At 35.9% G+C, this 14,930-nt stretch overlaps 1 protein-coding gene across 2 annotated transcripts in view; it reads left to right on the forward strand.

Annotated features, from left to right (window-relative positions):
• Positions 1–14,076, forward strand: part of LOC124644968 (UNC93-like protein) — a 73,746-nt gene extending 59,670 nt beyond the window's left edge. For both annotated transcript variants that reach the window (XM_047184664.1, XM_047184663.1), the window contains 6 exons: positions 2,615–3,304; positions 3,429–3,651; positions 4,709–4,874; positions 6,126–6,393; positions 10,712–10,908; positions 11,730–14,076. In XM_047184664.1, coding sequence (XP_047040620.1) covers positions 2,635–3,304; positions 3,429–3,651; positions 4,709–4,874; positions 6,126–6,393; positions 10,712–10,908; positions 11,730–11,852 — 1,647 coding nt within the window. In that variant the 5' untranslated portion in view covers positions 2,615–2,634 and the 3' untranslated portion in view covers positions 11,853–14,076. The remainder of the gene's footprint in view (positions 1–2,614; positions 3,305–3,428; positions 3,652–4,708; positions 4,875–6,125; positions 6,394–10,711; positions 10,909–11,729) is intronic.
• Positions 14,077–14,930: the final 854 nt, after the last annotated feature.

Here is a 14,930-nt window from a genome sequence, read left to right on the forward strand (position 1 = left end):
AACAATGGACCGCCACTCATTACGGCGACAATCCGTTATTATCTACCCAAGGAGGTATCATTGGTTTAATTACATATTATACATGTGTGCAGGTATACAATAATAGGTGTGTGATGATGAGCAGATTTTTCAGGAGTTTTGTAGCATTTTTGTCGGCATCGAAAGTATCAATTAGCTACAGAAGGCAGGCCCTTACAAAGTGCTATTTCATTATCGGGCACATGGCTTAAGTCATTCAACTTCTATCTGTACTGTGTACTGTAGCGACCACACCTTGGTAGGCTCTGTCCCCTCCCAAACTAGTCGTTCTTTCCACGTCGTCATATACTTACCCCAATACATTAGCATTGCAGAACAATAAGATGGATGTAAGAGGAGTCCGTCTTATTGTGTTGGAAAAAATGAACCAGTTTATTCATTTGTTTCTCGGTAACTCTGTTGTTGTGACTGTATCAAGTCGGCTCTCGTTTTCCACCCCAGATGTTGTGTGCATACATTAACCGGGAAAACTGTCTGACTTATATAATACCGTGTGCGTTGAGTTCTGTAAGCTGTTACCTATGTTTACAGAATACTCACAAACACCTGACAATGCCTGCAGGCAACAATAACTCGTGTTACAAACCGAACAACAAACATTGGTCGTACGCAGTCATTAAATTGCACAATGGGGCATTCGCTAGCTATTCGATTTGGGTGTCTAGAACATGATCTGAATACATGTGCACTCATTTCGACACCCGTGGCAGGCGCACGGCAGTCTCGTCCTAATTGTGTATAAACCCTTCCTCGTGACAACGCTCATCTGTTTTATCATTATTTACACTCTAATGATAAATAATAACAATAACGGTAATTAATAATGATATGAATTGTTTTTACACATCACAATCGGTGGTCATTATGAAATTGGCTTAACAATTAGCGGTCTACTTGAACTCAACCATATAGAAATAGTATATCTAAGGTTCTTATCAATTTTTGCTTAGAAAATCAAGCAATCAAGATGTCGAAACTTTGTATTTTATTCATTTAACTGTTGGTACAATATTAGCATTCTGATAGGAAGAAGGCCGCTGAGTTTTTTAAATGAAAATTGGAAATGTAGTAGAAAACAAGATATCTATGTAGTTAGGTAGTTATAATATTTTTTTAAAATGTTGCAACATAAGTCTCGGACAATTAACATCAAACGTGAATTGTCGTCATCAATTCATTAACTCGACTTGAGTAAATAAATATGTGGTTTTCAAAGTGTTTCTAAATGTATGCGACATATAATTGAATTGTTATACCTGTGTGTAGGTGTAAAATGTACGTGCATATTGAGATTATACTCATTGGTCTCGTGCTCTCCATGATCCAATATCGCGTTAAATACCTCCGTAACTGCATACTAAACGATGGCATTCAAATAACTATAAAAGCAGTTTAAGTATTTGCCTACATAATATGTCTGGCCGATAAGATACACTCAATACTAACGACAAAACAAAGGATATTTAAGATAATATAACTTAAAGCAAATATTATTGTAAGGGGTTTGTAGCGCCACGTAATGCATTATTACAGAATATTGCCAGATTCCAGTAGACTGATATTTAAACTACTTACGTACGGAATTATTACCGGTGGTATAGACGAGAATATTTGTAAACTCCATACTTTGTTTTCATAATTCATACTGCAGCGTCCTGGTGTCGGTGGCCGATAGCCGCTGTGCTGACAATCGTATTGACGAACTGCATAGAGTACCCTGTCAAAGTAAACTTTACACAAGGGGGCTGAGAACATCACGTGCTGTTATTATCCAAGTATTCATTTTTGAGTACCTTCAAAGGCCTTGGACCATACTAAAAACAGACCACGACATCTATTCCCGAATTAATAAATGGCATAACTTGCCTTCTAAGGTTAAAAATATCTATAACCTGTAATTTAGTTGCTAACGTCAATAATAATAAAAAAGAGTTGTTGTTTGAAGGTGTAATTTTTCAGATGAGAGGCTCTTGCTGTAAACGTGTTGATTATGTCATGAGTCATGACGAAACCTTCTATGGAGCCCAACAGACAATAGTGCGATATGTACTCAGCCGAAGTTGCCTATTGTACTGCTGTATGCGGATCCAATCGTAATTGTCACAAAAACTTCACCAACCGACGTAGTAGATACGCTCTGTGATGTACTGTTTAGGCGACATTAATTCGTGCTATTTGGGAACATACATTTGCTGAAAGAAGCAATTAGAATCACACTTGTCTTGTTGGGTTGACAACTCTGTAATTAATAAGACCTATTTTTTCCTGCCCCTTGGTATTCAGTCTACTTTTGCTTATTTACTTGTACTTCTTGTATAATAAACACACGTCATTGTTTTCAATTCAAACTTTATTCTAAATTGAAACATGAAGCAAGAATGTCAATCACATTATCTTAGGCATTCTCAATTTTTAAACCTCCACCACCGATCGCTGTCTGCATACCTAATAAAACTCGTATTTGTTATAAGAAAACAGAAAATAATACTTATATTGACCGTACCTGCGAACTTAGAAATTAACGACATACATATTATAATCCAATTAATGATAAATGTATTTGTTTTGTTCTCAGGGCAACAGGAGAACAACGGCATGACGGCTACGCACGGCGGCGGACGTGAAGATGATCGTCCGGACAAGGACTCCGTATACACGATCAAGACAGGATTCAAAAACGACGCCTACCAGCACGACCGAGACGCGAACGATGATATCGTCAAACCCCCACCACTACCCGCTGAAGACGATAATTACATGTCTGGCAAAGTAAAATTAAGTGTCAATGAGAAATGGAGAATATTAAAAAACATTGCCGCAGTGAGCGCAGCGTTCATGATCCAATTCACCGCCTTCCAAGGAACTGCTAACCTGCAGTCCTCCATAAACGCCGCAGATGGCCTAGGAACAGTTTCCCTGAGTTCGATCTACGCGGCGCTTGTAGTCTCCTGTATATTCGTACCCACATTCCTAATTAAGAGGCTAACGGTCAAATGGACCCTCTGCATATCTATGATGTGCTATGCCCCGTACATCGGGGCGCAGTTTTACCCGGCGTTCTACACCCTCGTCCCAGCGGGCGTGGTGGTCGGGCTGGGAGCGGCACCTATGTGGACATCGAAGGCCACGTACCTGACGCAGGCTGGCAGCGTCTACGCGAAGCTGACCGACCAGGCCGTCGACGGTATTATAGTACGGTTCTTCGGCTTCTTCTTCCTCGCTTGGCAGACGGCTGAGCTTTGGGGAAATCTGATCTCCAGTTTAGGTGAGTTCATTTTATATAAATCCAAATTATTTATCAATTCTCTGTAAATTTTAAATCATGGAGCTTAGCTCTGGGTTTGATCTTTAGGTATGCTTACGAATGCAGTGGCGTTCTTTTTCGGCAGTGTTTTCTTCGGGAGTGCACAACTCGAACGTGACAACTGAGAACACGAGCAAGACGTTGCTGACTTGCGGCGCGAACTTCTGCATGATCGGCGGCGGCCACCATGACAACCAGAACCTGCACCGGCCTCCAGACAGCGAGATATATGAGATCAGTGCCATATACCTCGCCTGCGTCGTCGTTGCCGTCCTCATGGTGGCTCTCCTTGTCGATCCTCTGTCAAGGTATGCTAATTTGCATAATACATAAATAGAATAGAAATAGGTTATAGAAGAAAATAATTATTCTCAAAAACCGCTGACCTTCTCTGTCACTCTGAAAATAAAACACTGTGCATAATTTTGATTTCTGTTTGAATACAGTACTTATTCAATTTCGATAGCAAGTTCGCAGACTTCAAAAGTTTGCAAAACTTTATATTATTTACCAGTTGCTGTATTTCGATGATGCGGTACTGCCTACAATTCGCTTATCATTGATTTAATTATTTTCCTATTCAAGACTCGTTTCATTGTTGTCATGTAACGGTAAGATATCCAAACAGAATGCTATATGACTTTGTATTGTGATGCGTGCTACAATATCTATAAATGTTTATTGCCGTCATCCCCCCTTCCTAAATTTAATTTGTACACGAAGTGTCGCCTAGTTTTTGTTACGAGTACTCAAACCATTTGTTACTTAGATTGATATTGGTCGGCTGACGTGAGTCGGGCTTGTTTTTTGCGAAACATCCACAAGTCACAAGAGTCATGTCAATGCCTTTATATAATGTACTTATTGTTGCTTACTTAAAATTCTGAGCAACTTCCCACAACAGGCTTAGGTACCAAAGTATTTTCGAATGTCTTGTTATTAATGTATGGTTTTTTCTTAGTTTTTTTGTTCTACTGTTAATGGCACGCTTTGGTGGTTTTCATTGCCTCTGTTGCGTAATTAACAGTCGTAGTTTATATTATTCTATTTGCGACTACGGCTGTAACTTCATCAGTAATAGATATTTGATCCGATTAACCAGATTTGCAAATCTGTCTGCTGAACATATTTAATAAGATCTTGGACAAGATTACGATTTCCAGCGAGGGTTTTTTTTGTTTTCTTGATCTAACAGGACTTCCACTGACCTTGTCTTGCTATTATCACACCGATCTTTAAATTTAACAAAGTTCAATGTATCATATTATCTAGATACCCCTTTTTTCCCATGCGTATACATATATACTCCATATATGTAACTGTTCTTAACCTACGTGAATTCAAACATTTAATTCTATTCTCCAGGTATGGTGAGAAGCAAAGGAAGTCAGACCCCTCAAAGGAGCTGACTGGAATCCAACTGCTGTCAGCCACCGCATACCAGTTAAAGAAGCCGAACCAACAACTCTTGATCCCCATCACTCTGTGGATTGGTATGGAGCAAGCGTTCATTGGAGCTGATTACACACAGGTACATTTCCAAGCTGTGTCTTCTTTTGTTTTTAATGGAATATAACTCCTGCATTGACTATAGTTTCGCATTCCGTATAAGTATCCAGCTTTCATGCCAAAAATGCTGAACTGATTCCTATAAAGGTTATACGGATAGTCTGGATATAAAGAAAGGCATAGAAGGTAAAACGAGACAGTAATTTAATTTGTTACAATCTTAACAATGGACTACTTATATCCGGGTGCGGACAATAGTAGCCTCAAGCTAGGGTTTAATTTTAATTCTAGATATTTCTAGACTTGGGTCATCCTTAGTTACTAGTAATTAATACATGTATTAATCCACAAAAAACTACAATTATTAACTCGTGAACGCTGAACGCTTTGAAAACAATAATAAAACCGAATAGCAAATAATTGTGGCAGTTTGCGTTATTTTTATTGCCTCAAAATAATATCCGTAAACGGTTAGGAAGATTAAATAATTGTGTCGTTAAATACAGCTAGATTTTTAAAGTTTGGGTATTTTATTACATTAAATTGACTTCGAAAATTAGCTTTTAGTTTCGCTTTAAATTTTTATTTTCAAAAATATAATCATCGAAAAATAATTATAAACGAACTCCACAAGCTTCAAAAATGGGGTCTCACATTCAGTTGTCGGTTTCATATAGACTATAGCTTTGAAACTCATCTCTGAACAACAAAAACGAAGTATCAAACGAGTATTGAACATTTTTTGCTCACAAAATGACCTCCAATGTTAGTTACGAATACCGTTATACATAGGATGTTAGGTAAATGAATTCTATTCTCATGAAACGGAACGGCAACAGAAGTTTTTTATCCAACTGCGCACGCGAAGAAGTGTATGTAGTAATTTTTACCAATGTTATGTAAAAAATACAGGCAATTACAATTTTATTACATGTGCGTTCAAGCGCTCGCGCAAGCGTCAATTAAGGCACTCTAAAATACATATAACTACATGTTTGATCGTGAAATCGTGAATTTCGAGATGAAATTGTGTTTGTTTCATTATTATCTAGGAAAAAAAACATTTCAGGATTCTTATTAGACTGTCTTCTTTTTTTATGTGGAAACTTCAATTGATCAGAAAATCATCAGGTACAGGAGGTTTGGTTGACTAAAACCTTCTCTTCTCTTCTGGAGCCCTATATATACCAGGTCACCTCTCTAGAGCGTCACCCCGGCAAGCTGTGACCATGTATCCCTACCATAAATACTGGATCAAAACCTCTTCTTCCAGGCTTACGTATCCTGCGCGCTCGGGATCCGTTCCATCGGCTACGTCATGATCTGCTTCGGCGTGGTCAACGCAATCTGCTCTCTGGTCTTCGGGTCAGCTATGAAGTACATCGGAAGATTCCCAATACTAGTGATGGGAGCTGCCCTGCATCTTGGACTCATCGTGTGGCTACTCATCTGGAAGCCTGACCCGGAGTCGCCGACAACGTTCTTCATTATATCTGGTCTCTGGGGCGTCGGGGATGCTGTTTGGCAGACTCAAATTAACGGTGAGTCATATGTTTTTATCTCGAACATTTCAAATCTATTTTCGTTACAGCCTTTTTATTGTCAAACTGCTGGGCACAGGCCTCCTCTCACACAGATTGAGCGATAACTTCATTTCACACAATTAAATTCACTTCAATCTATATTAAAATAATACAAAAACAATTTAATAACAAAATAAAAATCAGCACGTGATCATATCAAAGATTAAATATCTATTAGAAACGGTAATAAAATCCTATAAAAGCAACATGTGAGCAATAGCAATTTTATGTGTTCCATAAACATAAAATAAGTTGTCGATACAGTAAAAGATGTAGTTTACATTAAAACAGTTGTATACTTAATAGATTACATGAATACAAATATAGAACCTACATGCAAGTCTATTAAATTGCAGCGGAGCCACTTAGCGCACTCTCAGTCATTTTTTACGATACTTCATTTTTTTCTTATGTAATAATTACCTTAGAAACTGGTTGCCTTTTAATGAAGACGAAGAAATTATATAAAAATGACTGTACTTAGAGGTTCTATGTTATTTTCTCTTCAATGAAGATGGATTTATTTAACTATGCTGTCATCACTGTAAGTTCTAACCTCAGGACAAATATGTACAAAAAAAACATATTACTTTTAAAAATCACTTGACCTCGTAGGCATCGTATATTCAGACTCATCGCAGGTCACACTAACTAATAAATAATTAAATCACGAACATAAGTCCTAAGTGTATTCATAAAGCATTTAATATAAAAGGTCAAAAGATCAAGTATAATATTACAGAACGCGACAATCATGATTCTTAAATACATATTCATTTGTTTGTTGTTTGTTGACTTTTATAATGATGCTTATAAGGTCGGATGCAGACTTTACGTCGGTGGTTTATAAAAATTGCCCACACAGCAAGCATTATCCTTCATAGATCGGGACATTCCTTTACTTGACTTCTACTGTCATGCCCTCATAATATTTTCATCTAATATACTTATAAAGAGGATTTTGTTTTTATTTGTTTGTACCATAAAGGCTCCGAAACTACTGAACCAATTAAAAACATTCTTTCACTGATGGCAAGCTACACTCTTCTCAAGTAACATAGGCTGTATTTCATCTTGGCTAAGTTTCACGGGACACGGGTAAACCCCGAATAGCCAAATATCACTTTATCATGGGTACATTTACAAAGGCAGATTAATTGACGAATTAACTTCTTTGAATACAATAAAAGTTCATCTGTAAGCGCCCTAAGATATACACAGACGAGTAACTTTTATGCTATGTTCGCTAACTTCATAAATGTATGTACATACATGATATAAATATGTATGACTGTAGTGCACATACAATTTATTGCTTCAAGAATTCGTTTCTCTTTGTTATTGTTATGCATAAAGGATTTCTTGATTTATTTCCCACTTTGTTTATTCTTGACTTAATAAAACAATTTCAGATTTTCTCTAATAAGCAAAAGTTGATATTGAGCTCATTTTTTTATAAAAGGCACGCCTCTAATTATGATTAATCACACAAACATTTCTAACAGTGAAGCAATTTCAAATTAAATTTAACAAATTAAAAACCGATAAGATAACATGTTACTACTTAATTAACATAAGAAATCGAGTAATAAACTAAATCCTTGCTAACATATACCCTAGCATACAAATAAAGGGCTTTAAATTACAATTTAACTAAGCGTATTACAGCTTTGGCGAAATAATATGGAACAAAATACGGATCAGGGTCCTATAAATATCTGTACATATTTTCAATCACTTACATAGTACAAAAAGTCTGACTAAAGTACCCTAAGTTCTTCAAAAAATTCAACAGACTTTAATGCGGTTTCCACCAATGACAGAGCGAATCAAGAGAAAAGTTTCTATGCACAATAAGTTAGAGAACTCACATGCAAACCTGACAGGCTGGTTATAACATAAACAATAGACTATACAGCAATACATTTAAATATAGAACCAAACACGAACCTCGAGTGAAATGCAATTGCTATACCTTGGGCCGCGATTCGCAATTGTTATTGGGCTATTAACTGCGCTGTAAGAATAGAAACGAATATTTTACTCAGTGTCTTACTCTAGCCATTTTAACGTGTTGAACATAAATGAATATGAAACTAAAGATATTCGTGTAGATTTGTTATTTTGATAAATCCCATTTTTTATAGGTTACTCAGATAAAAATAAGATGATATCTTGTTATCTTTGCAAACCATAGAACACACTTATAAAAAAATACTTAAACTTGTCAGTTTAATAAATAAATATGTGACGTGGCACTCGTTGAAGTCTTTTCTACCGTACCGCGTGTTACGGGGAAATGGCAGTCCATTTAAATATTTTTCTCTGCTGCACAAACAATGCTGGTTAAGTTTGCTGTTTCTGTAAGAAAAATACATAGAAATGTCAAATAAACCATCTAGATCCTACATCAAATTTTTAGATATTTATTTATGTAGATATCACTTAGCAAAGATTTTGATTGCATATCGAACAATTTTGATATTTGTCTAGAAATCACTTAGCAAAGATGCCTATATTCATAAATTGAAGCCTTAACAGATATTCCATGCAAACCGGTCATGTTGTACATACATATAGTACACGAGCGAGTCGTCGAGGCTTTATCCGAAAGCCGTAAAACGTTTAGGAGTTAAGTTCAAAAATAGAACTTTATCGCTGTCGTTAAACGAGAAATTGAAATGATCGCGCATAAGGCTTGCAGCTCACCACGGTTTTGATTTTCGAAAATATTTCTCATTTGCAAACGCATATATACATATAACCAGTGCCAAATAAATAATGATTTTCTACTTCTACTACGGCCTGTTACTACATAAAATATAGTGTATGTCACACGGGAGTAGCTTAACAACATATCTAGCTAGAAGCCTTTAAGGTACGATGAAACAAGAAATCCTCTTACATTATTATAGAAACGTATACGTAATTAAAAATCGACAGCCAACTCGTTAGTAAAACTCCCATCAACCACGCGGGCAGTGGGGCTGTAGTAGATCGTCATCTTCCGAGCGTTTTGCCCAACTATGTTGAGGTCGGCTACCAGTCTAACCGCATGCAGCTGAGTACCAGTGCTTTACAAGTGGCGACTACCTATCTGATCGCCTCAACAAAGTAAAGGCTGATTTACATTGAGTCAGTAACTGACGTCAGTGTAGGCGCCGAAAACTGACGCGTGCTATTTACACGAAGTCAGTGTAGTGTCAGTGTTTCGTCAGTAGTACTGTACTGACTTCAAATCAATTTACACGATGGCAGTGCCGGGTCAGCACTGACTTGTCAGTGGACTGACGTCAGATATACTTATAAAGCATATACGAACTTAGAAAAGTTGCATTGTTACTTGTCTGACCTGGAATCGAACATACACAACCTTATTTGTTAGGTTAGTTCTCTACACAGAAATAAGGCGCACGTTTAACTTCAAGAGCAATAACTTAGTTCTCAGACACGTGAATGTAACACGTTTTTATCTAAGTCTGTCCCATTAGAACAGATAATTGCTAGTACATTCCGTCGCTCAACTAATAAGGTAATTAGTAATTATGCATCATCTGCATGACTCAATTTCATCAAGTCGTGAACGAACCGATCATTATGTGCTCGTTCATTCGGTTGAATTGTCTTCTGTAATTTTAATAATTGTTAACAGACTTCTGTCTTTAATTTTCTGCCCTGCTTCATGGCTATGTTAAGGCAGCACGGATCGGGCGATTCTAAGGTTAAGCGCATCTTGGCATAATGCATCGGTAGATGGGTGATCTTGTCATGACAAGTTTTTCCGTGTTTCGGAAGGCACAATCGTTTTTCGGAAGGCACAAAAGTGTTTCGGAAGATCTGAAATCTACTCTTACCAAGGGCTATTTGATTGCCCGGTTAACTGGGTTGAGGAGGTCAGATAGGCAGTTGCACCTGCGTCTCAAAAACTCGTCGCAACCGAATTAATTTGTAGCCTGCAAGCTTTCCTTAATAGATGGGCTATCTTACACTGAAATAATTTTCAAATCTTTCCTGTTGTTCCTGAGATTAGCACGGTTAACTTTTCATTAATGAGTATTAGTTTGCAATATTCTACGAATTGTAGTCAATGTAGATAACCATGTTATACAATTTTAAGTTTTGATATCGTCGCCACATTTATATAAACCTTAAAGTCAAAACAGTATCTACATGACCCATAAATTAAAGGATTTAAATATGAACAAAAATAACCTAAGCTAAACCGAATCTCTTAAAAAATAACTTAAAATACTAAAACTGTTTTCTTAAATTCCAGGGTTGTACGGAGTCCTATTCAGACGCAACAAGGAGGCCGCGTTCTCCAACTACCGTCTATGGGAATCTGCCGGTTTCGTGATCGCCTATGCTTATTCCACCCACCTGTGTGCCAGGATGAAGCTATACGTCATGATGGTCATGCTCCTCATTGGAGTAGCTGGGTACATCGTCGTCGAAATACTGCACAAGAGAAAGGTACCTTTTTGTTCTTGTACTGGTTTTTAGTAGTTTGTTGGAGCAACTACTTTCGGCACGTGGGTAAAAAGTAGATATGTTACTGTCAAGTTTCATCAAAATCTGATCACCAGAAAAAGGAACAAGTCTACAAATTCAAATTTTCCCGTTTATGATATTTATAGGATATTCGTATTCAATATTGACTTATTCAGTGATTCTTTACAAGACTAGTAATCGCTTACGCTTGCAGGATTCATAAAATCATAGGCATGTAGCAATATCGTCTTTTGTTATTTTCATCAATCAAGAATGGTGTACAAATGTAATCATACATATACTGCCTCGACTATATTTTTCACGTAAACACAAACTAATTTCGTTTTACTACAAAAAATATATATTTCATTGCGTTATTGATCGTACGCTGTTATAAATATTATACTTAACTCAGATTTAAATCTTCTTGTTCTTTAATCTTAATATATTTTTGCTATATTTATTTAGGTGCTTCATAAGTTTTTTGTTCGGAGCCTAAATTACATTAACATATGAATACTCTATTGTTGTCGATATATTTATTTGAAAGAGCTCTTTTGAATAATATTTTTGCCATAAATCACGAGCCTGTGTGTCGAATTCTTGCGTATCTTCACATGTTTTTTGTTTGTATTGTACTTCTCTATTTTTGCAATCCAGTAAGGACTTCACCTAAAATATAGCAGGAAGGTAGATTTTTGTGCAAATATATTGAGACAGTATTAACCTTACAGTCTGAAATTATGTGTACGCATTTGTATTGAGTTTATTTGAATCTGACAGTATATTTTTGTGTTCGTCAGGCTCGCCGCCTGAAAGCCATCGCCGAGGACCCAGCCATAGCCGCCGAGGCCGCCAAACAGCCGCCCGAAGAGGACGACGAGAAGGACGAAATTGATGACGAAATCATTATTACGCACCTGTAAGCCGAGGCCGAAAACACCCGGCCGGCAGTCCTACCCTCCATACAAACTGCTCCCAACCGATGCCCATATTGATACAAAGCCTAACTCACAACTCAACAGGCTACCCCTCACGCACATACAAAATTTTGCCATACGTTTAGGTATGTACAAAACACAATGACATCCATATTATAATCTCGAGTGTAATTAGTGCTATTTATGTATCCAATAGTTAAGTTATTATAAGACGGAAGTGGAGCGTAAAATCTAAAAGACTTTACAAGTACAAACATGAGGTGAAACCGGAAAGCAGTTATTTGCTGCTATTGTTGCTTTTTAACAACTGTGACGCGCGACGAGCGCCACGATTTAAATATTAAATTATCATGAATCTCATTCACACTCTGAAGGTACAAATACGTTTATCGAGGGACGAAATCTTATTCAGTTCTACACTTACAAGTACACAGTATGGGCCATCAAAGAAACAAAATAAAAGAGCCAATTTAGAAATGAAACATATTTCACAATGTGCAGATTCTAAAGCAAACACTTCAACTAACGCGTGCACAGTAAAATCTAGGAATTTGGGAATACAAATGTGTTTTGAGTATTAATAAATCCAGTAAATAATTCCAACTTGAACTTACGTTTTGTTTGAAAGTTATTTGTACTTATTCATGTTCACTTCCTGATTTTAAAACACGTTAATTCATTAAAATGTTATGAGCAATATATGTAAAGGGACTTGTAGCATTGTTATTTTTTTATAATGGTTAATCTGCGTGCGGGGTTACGATACTTCTCTTCGTACGTTGCCCACCGCATCAAATATCTTGTTTTTTATCTAACTTAATACGGTAGTGAACAATTTATTGTTAGTTTGTACAAGACAAATAAAAGACAACAAACTGTTATTACTACCACTTAAAGTATTCAATATTGCGTACTTATTTCAGTGTCTATGAAAAAATTCAAACACTTGTGTTGTGATGCACCTCGATGGCGCTGCACGCCATTTCAAGTACATAAACTACACTCACAATATTATTACTTTGGAAATAAAACTGCTGAGTGAATCTGTGAAATGTTTAATTAATTAAATTAATGAAATTGCCATTTATAAATTATAATTGATAAACTCATAACAGTTATTGCGTATTCAACGTTTGGCGACAGCGCCATCTTGTAAAGCCGTTTCATTTAATTATCAGTTGAATTGTAGAATGGAATTAAATTGAGAAAATGTATGTTCAATGCTAATTATATCAATTTGAAATTTATTAATACAATTATAACGCATACACAATAAGACAGCTTTCGTGTATAGATAAATTATTTGGGAATGAAAACTATTACAATACCTTTTTCGATAGATTTAGACAGCGGTTGAAAATCTGATCGTGAGGTAACTAGATCAAATGAATTAATATTATTTTTTTTAATTATAGACATATTATACATACGTAGATAAATTAAGCATCGTGTATACCTATCACATATACGTTTAAAATTGTATTCGCACAGTGTGTTGGTTGATGATATTCTATGTTATTCTTCACCATGTTCACAATTTTAAACGTGATGGTACCGTTAAGTACTATGTATAGGTATTATATATTAGTATGACTGCCTACAAGTACGTCTGCATGCTACAATATTTATGTTAGATCCTAAAATGTATTTATACACATAATCGATGCTATTAGGACCCCAACAGACTGAAAGAATATTGCAAAATATTAACAGCAACACGTTCGATTAGATATTAAAACTATGACACGTTTAAAAGATGTTGCAATAATCATTTAGAAGTTTTAATGCTTAGCAAAACGTTTAAATGACGAAATGCTGCATTGTCTGCTGAGGTACTAATAATAATTAGTAATGTGCTATTTATTATCAGAATTACATTGGCTTAAGAAAATCCATGTTATGGTACAATTTGTAAGTTTACCCTGTCTTTACCCGTTCGTCAGAGCATCACGTAGGCACGGCTTAGGGTAACACAACCACGTGATAAATTAACAGTAAAATGTAATTATATAAATAATATCATAAGCCTATATTAATGTAAATTAAATTTTAATTAGTATTAGTTGTGTAAGGCTATTATAATAAATAAATTTACTGCTCTATTTTTGAGATAATACTTTTTTTGTTTAAATAAGATATTATGTTACCTACTTTATTAATGATGTCATATGAGTTTGTGATGAAATAAACATAAAATTGTTTGGTCAAATCAGATTTTATTAACGAATTCTAGGGAATCCCCTAGATAACGTTGGCCCATAAAAATAACACAAATATTTGGTAATCTTCTACACTTTATGATTAGGTTTTCTTTAAATTGCGTAATCACACGTACCTCTACATTTAGTTTTCAAGTACATAGGTGTATGTAGAAAGTTGGTAAAGTATACAATCGACTGAAATAATAGTCTTAAATGTAAATAAATTCATATAACGCATGAGCCTATCCTACACACAGTCTGCACGCTTGAAATGTTCGTACCAAATGAAATTCATACGAAACCTATAGTGGGCCAAATTCCACCCATACACTATGCCAACATACATTTTTTTGCAAACAATTTGATGGAATTGGAATCTCGCCATAACTGTAGATAATGGCAGCGCCTACATTTTTATAATTATCTGGTTGTACTTTGACGCGTTGCAATGTACATGGTCATAAAGGATTGCTTTACCAACTCTACCAAAATGTATTTTATATTTCAATCAATAAACAAATAAGATATCCTTGCTCTAATTTCTACAAAGACTGGCACAGATTCGAATCGAATTCAATTTCGAAAATTAAGCATACCTACGTAATGATCATTTTATGAACTTTACATTATTATTTATACAACCGAGCTAAACTTAGACATATTGAGAAGATCTAGCAAAATCACACAGTTGTGTCAGTCAGATTCACGATTTTCCACTACACAGTAGGAGGTGACATTCAAACTCAATTTTCATCCCTTGTTCTCGGTAGCATAGGAATGTCATTTTATGGTATCTACTACGACTATATATTATACTACAGCTATACATACTACAATGTAGGTACTTAATATGTATGCGCAG

Source organism: Helicoverpa zea, chromosome 31 (genome assembly GCF_022581195.2).
Source record: "Helicoverpa zea isolate HzStark_Cry1AcR chromosome 31, ilHelZeax1.1, whole genome shotgun sequence".
Taxonomy (NCBI): domain Eukaryota; kingdom Metazoa; phylum Arthropoda; class Insecta; order Lepidoptera; family Noctuidae; genus Helicoverpa; species Helicoverpa zea.